We start from the raw sequence: 8295 nt of genomic DNA on the forward strand, positions 1-8295 counted from the left end.
GTTTGTGCAATTCAAAAGCGGTAAAATTCAGGAACTTTTTAAGGACTTTCAAGGACATATCTTAGGAAATTCAAGGACTAGTAAGACGCGATCGAGTTGTATAAAAATCAAAACTACAAAAGTGACGCAAGAAATACACATTAAAGAAGGAATTTTTTCTACTTCAGGAAAAGGAAATTCCTGCGTAAACTGTCATGTTTACAAAGGTTTGATCAAGAAAATTTACAAATCATGCAAGGATTTTCAAGCTATAAATTTAAGCCATCAATTATTTATTTTGAATTCAAGGACATTCAAGGACATCCAAGTTTTGTACGAGCCCTACTTTAACCAATCAGGTTTAATTTTAACAATGTCGTCATTTCCTGGAAATTGTATATTTAGGACTTCGGAATTTATGACTTAGGGTATAACGCAACCTGAAACTAAACACAGACGGTTGACAGTGACCTAATTGCGTTAAAATATTTGGTCTCCACTCCGCCAAACAACCAGTTTTTGCTTCTTTGATCAAACCAAGAAGTCAGAGCGAATACAATACACAGTCTATAGAAACAGCAAAAAGATTCGAAGGTAATAAACTGAATTAATATAAAAATGATACAGTTCAGGAAGTACAAATATCAACATGCTCGTATTAGAAGGTAGCATTCAAGTTATATTCTTCCGATGTCTGTTTGTATTGAAAGAATTGCTTTAGATATCATATGGTAAACGATAGAATGGCTTTAGATATCATATGGTAAACGATAAAGCAATGTATAAAAGCAATATTTAACCGACAAGCTAACGGTAACCATGCATGCGAAACCGACTTGGTTATATCACCCAAAACCACGATAGCGAATAGTATAATTGTAGCGAGTAAAATAAATAAAATGTGCAAACTTTTATTAAATTTTTATCATTGTTTTACTTGTTGTTTTCACCGCTCGTCTTATATTATGTGGCGTCTCTTTTGTGATTGATTGCGAAGAGTGAAAGTGAAAGTGCAGTGAAATGGAATATAATATTTAAAATTCGGGGAAAAATCACAAACTGTATGAGACGAGGATTGAAGGAAAATTTGATTCGGGTAAAACTATATTCTTGTTTCCGGTACCTTTCTATTAAGTTGTTTTTCCTTTAGCTGGCGAAACGCAGTTTACTTCTGAAGTCCGTCATGGACGCATGAGCCGATTCTGAAAGAAAGCTTTGCCCACGCCGGCAAAGGGAAAGTACTGGAAAACAGCACAAATTCATCCTTATTTCTTGTTTAGACTCAGGATAAATGTGATTTTTGATAAAAAGAGCACAAAGTATTCTTGAGAAAGTCTGCGTGTTTGAACTATTTAAGCAAGCACCTCACATGGGGCATGAGAAAACACTCCTGCTGTTAAGCCTGAATAATTGACACTGCCAAGGTTTCGAAGACGTTAGGCCACAGTTTTAGTAACCAAAGTCTTCGCTCAAAGAACGTTAACGCCAAAGCGACTGACGTCCTCAAAAGATGTTTAATTTTTAGTTAATGTGATGAAGATATATTTTGACCACAGAAACTTGGGATAAGTGTAAACGGTAAACACTACACAATCGTTTCGGGGTGCGGAAATCTTTAACCAATTAGGTTTAATTTTCACAATACCTTACTTTCCGGGATTTCTATATTTAGTTTTTAGGGTGTAGCAACACAAATTGAAACTAAGCCCAGACAGTTGAATGTTACTGTATTACGTCCGAATATTTGGTCTCCACTACGTCAAACAATTGGTTTTCGCAGGTATACTTGGACCGCAGAAATTTCGGATAAGTAAAAACTGGGCCACACTACACAATCGTTTCGGGCTAGGCAAATCTTCAACAGTGTTTGTGCAATTGAAAAGCGGTAAAATTCAGGAACTTTTTAAGGACTTTAAAGGACATATCTTAGGAAATTCAAGGACTAGTAAGACCTCGCGATCGAGTTGTATAAAAATCAAAACTACAAAAGTGACGCAAGAAATACACATTAAAGAAGGAATTTTTTCTACTTCAGAAAAAAGAAATTCCTGCGTAAACTGTCATGTTTACAAAGGTTTGATCAAGAAAATTTACAAATCAAGGACTTTCAAGCTATAAATTAAGGCCATCAATTATTTATTTTAAATTCAAGGACATTCAAGGACATCCGAGTTTTGCATGAACCAATCAGGTTTAATTTTAACAATGTTATCATTTCCGGGAAATTGTATATTTAGGACTACGGGATTTATGACTTAGGGTATAACGTAACCTGAAACTAAACACAGACGGTTGACAGTGACCTAATTACGCTCCAATCCGCCAAACAACCAGTTTTTGCTTCCTTGATCAAACCAAGAAGTCAGAGCGAATACAATACACAGTCTATAGAACCAGCAGAAAGAATCGAAGGTAATGAACTGAATTAATATAAAAATAATACAGTTCAGGAAGTACAAATATTAACATGCTCGTATTAGAAGGTAGCATTCAAGTTATATTCTTCCGATGTCTGTTTGTATTGAAAGGATTACTTTAGATATCATAAGGTAAACGATAGAATGGCTTTAGATATCATATGGTAAACGATAAAGCAATGTATAAAAGCAATATTTAACCGACAAGCCAACGGTAACGAGGCGAAACCGACTTGGTTATATCACCCAAAACCACGATAGCGAATAGTATAATTGTAGCGAATAAAATAAGTAAAATGTGCAAACTTTTATTACATTTTTATCATTGTTTTACTTGCTGTTTTCACCGCTCGTCGTATATTATGTGGCGTCTCTTTTGTGATTGATTGCGAACAGTGAAAGTGAAAGTGCAGTGAAATTGAATATAATATTTAAAAGTCGGGGGAAAATCACAAACTGTATGAGACGAGGATTGAAGGAAAATTCGATTCGGGTAAAACTATATTCTTGCTTCAGGTACCTTTCTATTAGGTTGTTTTTCCTTTAGCTGGCGAAACGCGTTTTACTTCTGAACACGTCACGGATGCATGAGCCGATTCTGAAAGAAAGCTTTGCCCACGCGGGCAAAGCGAAAGTACTGGAAAACAGCACAAATTCATCCTTATTCCTTGTTCAGACTCAGGACAAATGTGATTTTTGATAAAAAGAGCACAAAGTATTCGTGAGAAAATGTATAAGAAAAAATATATAAGGCTGCGTGTTTGAACTATTTAAGCAAGCACCTCACATGGGGTATGAGAAAATACTCCTGCTGTTAAGCCTGCATAATTTACCCTGCCAAAGTTTCGAAGACATCAGGCCAAAGTTTTAGTAACCAAAGTCTTCGCTCAAAGAACGTTAACGCAAAAACGACTGACGTCCTCAAAAGAAGTTTAATTTTTAGTTAATGTGATGAAGATATATTTTGACCACAGAAACTTTGGATAAGTATAAACGGTAAACACTTCACAATCGTTTCGGGGTGCGGAAATCTTTAACCAATTAGGTTTAATTTTCACAATACCTTAATTTCCGGGATTTCTATATTTAGTTATTAGGGTGTAGCAACACAAATTGAAACTAAGCCCAGACAGTTGAATGTTACTGTATTACGTCCGAATATTTGGTCTCCACTACGTCAAACAATTGGTTTTCGCTTCTTTTGCTTGAATCGGGAAGTCATAACGAATACAATACCATGCAGTATAGAAACCGTAGAAAAAATCGAAGTAAAGTTGATAACTAAAATAACACAGTTCAGGGAGTTCTAATTACCATTATTAGAAGGGGGCGTTTCATTTATATCCATGTCTGGTTGTTTGAAAAATTTGCATGAGAGAAAGGGCTTTAGATGTCATATATGCATGGTTAACGTAGTTTGATCAAATCGAGAAATCACAGGGAATACCTACAGTCTAGAACCATCGAAGGTAATCAACAGAAATTCAAATAATACAGTTCAGGAAGTACAAATATTAACATCCTCATATTAGAAGGTAGCATTCCAGTTATATTCATTCCGATGTCTGCATGGTTGTATTGAAATAACGGCTTCAGGTGTCATATCGTAAACGTTGAAGGCTTGAAGCATTAATTATATGAAAGCAATATTTAGCCGATTAGCCAACGGAAACGAGCCGAAACCGACTTGGTTATATCACCCAAAACGACGATAGCGAATGGTATAATTGTAGCGAGAACTTTATAACAATTTAATGTGCAAACGTTTTTTAAATTCTTATCATTGTTTTACCTGCTTATGAGCTTGATATAAAGTGAGTAGCTCAGCCAATCAGATTGTGTGAGTAATTAATGAGGGGGTGAGGAGTGTGAGAAAGACAATTATTTTGAAAAGACAATCAGAGTGAAAATGCAGTGAAATTGAATATGATATATCTGAAAGTCGGGGGAAAATCAGAAACTGTTTAGGACGATGATCAAAGGAAGATTCGATTCGGGTAAAACTGCACGTATCCTTGCTTCGAGCAGCTTTCTATTAAGTTCTCTTCCTTTGAGAGGGCGAAACGCGGTTGTCTTTGAAGCCAGTTATGGACGCATGAGCAGGTTTTTAAAGACAGTTTTGCCCACGCAGGCAAAGCGAAAGTAATGGAAAACAGCACAGCTTGCCTCCGATGCCACTGACCAAAATTCATCTTATTCTTTGTTTAGACTGAGAATAAATGTGATTTTTGATAAAAATAGCACTAAGTATTCCTTATATAAGGCACAGCTAAAGTTAAGCCTGCATGCGTGTTTGAACTGACTAAAACGCTCGGCTGCACCTCACATGGGGTATGTGACAAAACACAACTACAGTTAAGCCAGATTTACACTACCAAAGTTTCAGTGAGCAAAGTCTGTGTTTAAAGTCTTCAGTCACAGAACTTCAAAGGAAATCGAAAGATGTTTACGTCATCGAAAGATGTTTACATATTTAAATACTGTGATGAAGGTATACATGGACCACAAAAATTTCGGATAAGTATAAACGGTAAACATTACACAATCGCTATGGGGTGCGGAAATCTTTAACCAATTAGGTTTAATCTTCACAATATCTTAATTTCCGGGCATTTCTATATTTAGTTCTTAGGGTGTATGCAACACAAATTGAAACTAAGCTCAGACAGTTGAAGGTAACTGTATTATGTCGAAATAATATCATTTGCTCTAAAACAGTTAGTTTTTTCTTCTTTTGGTTGAATCGGGAAGTCATAGCGAATACAATACCAGTCTAGAAACAGCAGAAAGAATCGAAGCCTATAGTCAAAAACTAAGATAATACAGTACATTCTCTTATTAAACATCCTCTTATCAAAAGGGGGCACTTATATTCATTCCCATTCCTGGTTGTATTGAAGAAATTGCATGAGAAAGAAAGGGCTTTCATGTGGTTCACGTTCAAGCAAAATATAAAGCAATATTTAAAAATTATACCCATGAGCTCGATTCGTATTGTTGAGGGTCGTAACTCTCAACAATAATTTCAAAAACCGCGCATTTGACCGTGTGAAAGCTAGTCATTTTCCAAAAGTAGGCCTATTGCACCTCGTAGAAATTATCGGTGTGAAAGATAACACTTTTCTTTTGAGAAAAAACAAACACCTTACAAACTATTTATCTGGGTCATAATTCTCACATTGATTTTTACAAATAATCTACAGTTATTTCTGAAGTAAACAAATTAAACGTAAAATAGCAAAACTGCAGTAATACTGATACATATACTGTTGAACTGTTATTTAAAGAGTAAATGAAACGATATCATTTTAAACAAATATTCAGTACGATCAATATCAATTCGGTGTATTCGGTGTTACACTGCTTAACACCCCTTTAGGTGGTGTTAAATTTGCAAGCTAAATTATAGTTTGCCAAATCCTTAACTCTTTAAATTGTGTTAGTTTAAATCCAACAATAGAGTTTTTACAGCTGAAATTTTGTACTCCCCTGCATTCACTTTTAAGGCATTTTAGAGGTGTTATTACACCTCTGTTATTACACCATGCAGTATAAGAAAAAACACACTAAATTACTGATTTTATTGTATGGAGGGGGGTATTTTACTGAGAACTAAAACACTCGTAGAACTCATACGCCACTACATCCGGGGTACGGTGCGGATTTTTCCGTATGTCACGTTTAGGAGTGACATAACAAGTTTCGAATTTAACGTTGGAAATACAAACGAAAACACTTAAAAGTCATCTTAAGATATAAGCAAAATTTATTCTATTTTAAAGTTTAGTCTATAATTTAAAAAATATTCGCTTTTATAATGGTCTTTCGCGGCGTCTTACTTGGCGTCTTTGTGTGTATTTTTGTCATTCTGATTTTAGTCCATATATTAAACAGAACATGACACGGTTCGCTCGAAGATATGGATTTTATGTTCTCGTATCAAAAACAGTATAGATATTACTTTTGCCACTCGAACATAAAATCCATATTTACTCGCAACCGTGTAATATCCTGTATTTATTTTCTAGATTTCATACATCATGTCTTGGACTTCCTGGGCACACACTGGTGCGATGACAGCAGCGAAAGCAGCTTTATCAATTTGGAATCCCGCATTTCCTATAGGGATTAGTGTGGCTGAAATATTACACTCGGCGTTTTATCGTGGTGATTATCATGGAGCAGCAATTGAGGGAGTATTTACCATTGTAGATGCCTTCACATTTGGCATGGCGGGTACAGCAACTCAGGCATCGAGAGAAAGTTGTAAGCTAGCTATCATACAAAAGGCAAAAGAACAAGCAAAGGCAGCGACAAAAAAAGAAATAAAAGCCGTCTTCAAAGCTGGTCCAAGCCAAGCTGTCATAAATACGGCTAAAACTTTAGTATCAGAAACTACCAGTGATATAAAGAAAAAGGAAGGTCGAAAATTAGCAAAAAACATCGCTAAAAATGGTTTGACAGGGACTGCCAAAGAAACCGCCGTCAAAGAGGCAAAACAAGTCACAAAGAAACTTACGAAAGAAGCGAAAAAAGAAATCGGTCAAAATTTGGGAAAAGAATTTGCAAAAGAGGGTATTAAGAAAGCTACTAAGGAAACAGGAAAGAAAGTTGGAAAGGCTTTTGGAATGATTATAAAAGACCTTCCGCAACAGACCATAGATGAAATATTCAAAGGAAGCAGCAAGCTGACTGCGGCTTCTGTTGTTAAAGAAGGTCTGATGGGAACAGCTAGTTTAACAGGTGCCAGAAAGAAAGTCTTTGAGAATCTGGTGGACACTTCAACTAAAAATTTCATTCAAAAAGCTTTACCAAAAGCTGCCAAAACAGCTTTTGATCCAGAATTTAAAAAAGTAGCTACAAAGGCAGTTACTGAAGAATTTACAAAGTTCAGCAATAATAGATTGGGCGTTGAAATTCTAAGAACCGGTGTTGTAGGAGCAGTCAACCTATACCGAGATAAAGGACAAGTGTTGTAGAAATATCAAGACCTTTACTAGGGGAGACAGTAATACTGAACAGATTTTGCAGTAGAAAAGCTTAAATTGCTTAATTAATAGACCGGCTGAAACTTAAGTTACCTCCTGAGAACTTTAGAAATATACAACCATTTGCAAGCTTTCATTAACCGCGCACCCGAAACAAGGTTTTGAAAAGTTTAAATCAATAAGATTTTTAACGGAAACACATTTGTTTTGACACTTAAACGTTTTCTGCGAAGGGCCAAAACAATTAGCTTCGCGATCAAAACATTACACTTTGCCTATAATTGTAACCAAAATTGTACATATAACCAAATGGTTGCATCCGCAGTGGCGAAGCCAGCCTGACGATTTTGTCCTGCTATGTAAATTTCGAGTTATCAATATTATTCATTTCTTTAGAAATTTATTGTTTTCACAGTCAATGAACACCAAAATATTAGCATATATAGCACGTCGACAAATCGTCAGGCTGGTTACGCTACTATAGCTGTAAAATAAGTAAGAAGATAAACTTTTTGGTATAAATAGCTATTTTGTTATTTCCTCTATGAATGTATTGTTTTTGGTAGAACTCTTGTTATATAACGTATAGTCGATACTTTTGGTAAGGAAATTCTTCAAACCAATCCAAAATAAGATTGCATCGTCGGGAATTCTTGCGATTTCCGAAGATGACACTTTCTAGTTAACATAATTTCCCCATGGGATTCAAATATTAATTAAATGTTAAACAAAACATGGAAAAAGGTCTTGTCCCCAAACCCGCTGGCAGATGAGGAAATATACCCGGGTATTGTAACAGAACATGCATAGCGGAATCCAAAGTCGTCTAAAATCTATGGATGGTTCTGTTAGTTATGCGCAAGATTTAAACGAACGCCGGAGACTGGTAATCAGCAGCCTACTGATTTGTT

The 8295-nt window shown here is 35.7% G+C and overlaps 1 protein-coding gene across 3 annotated transcripts; it reads left to right on the plus strand.

Annotated features, from left to right (window-relative positions):
• Window positions 1-427: 427 nt before the first annotated feature.
• On the plus strand, window positions 428-7952 carry LOC114534621. 3 transcript variants are annotated; one of them, XM_028556088.1, is made up of 2 exons: window positions 428-573; window positions 6425-7952. In XM_028556088.1, the coding sequence occupies exon 2, from the start codon at window positions 6437-6439 to the stop codon at window positions 7373-7375; it is 939 nt and encodes a 312-aa protein (XP_028411889.1). In that variant the 5' UTR covers window positions 428-573; window positions 6425-6436; the 3' UTR covers window positions 7376-7952. The 3 variants fall into 3 exon arrangements, with proteins under 3 accessions (XP_028411889.1, XP_028411888.1, XP_028411890.1); XM_028556087.1 differs by lacking the exon at window positions 428-573 and adding an exon at window positions 2174-2391; XM_028556089.1 differs by lacking the exon at window positions 428-573 and adding an exon at window positions 3791-3865.
• The last annotated feature ends 343 nt before the right edge of the window (window positions 7953-8295 follow it).

The sequence above is a fragment of the Dendronephthya gigantea genome, unplaced genomic scaffold, assembly GCF_004324835.1.
Source record: "Dendronephthya gigantea isolate DGI-Jeju-01 unplaced genomic scaffold, DenGig_1.0 000103F, whole genome shotgun sequence".
In the NCBI taxonomy this organism is placed as follows: Eukaryota; Metazoa; Cnidaria; class Anthozoa; order Malacalcyonacea; family Nephtheidae; genus Dendronephthya; species Dendronephthya gigantea.

What these genes read in the sequence shown, in the direction of transcription:
- LOC114534621 (XM_028556088.1), top strand. Translation starts at nt 6,437, where the DNA reads ATGTCTTGGACTTCCTGGGCACACACTGGTGCGATGACAGCAGCGAAA.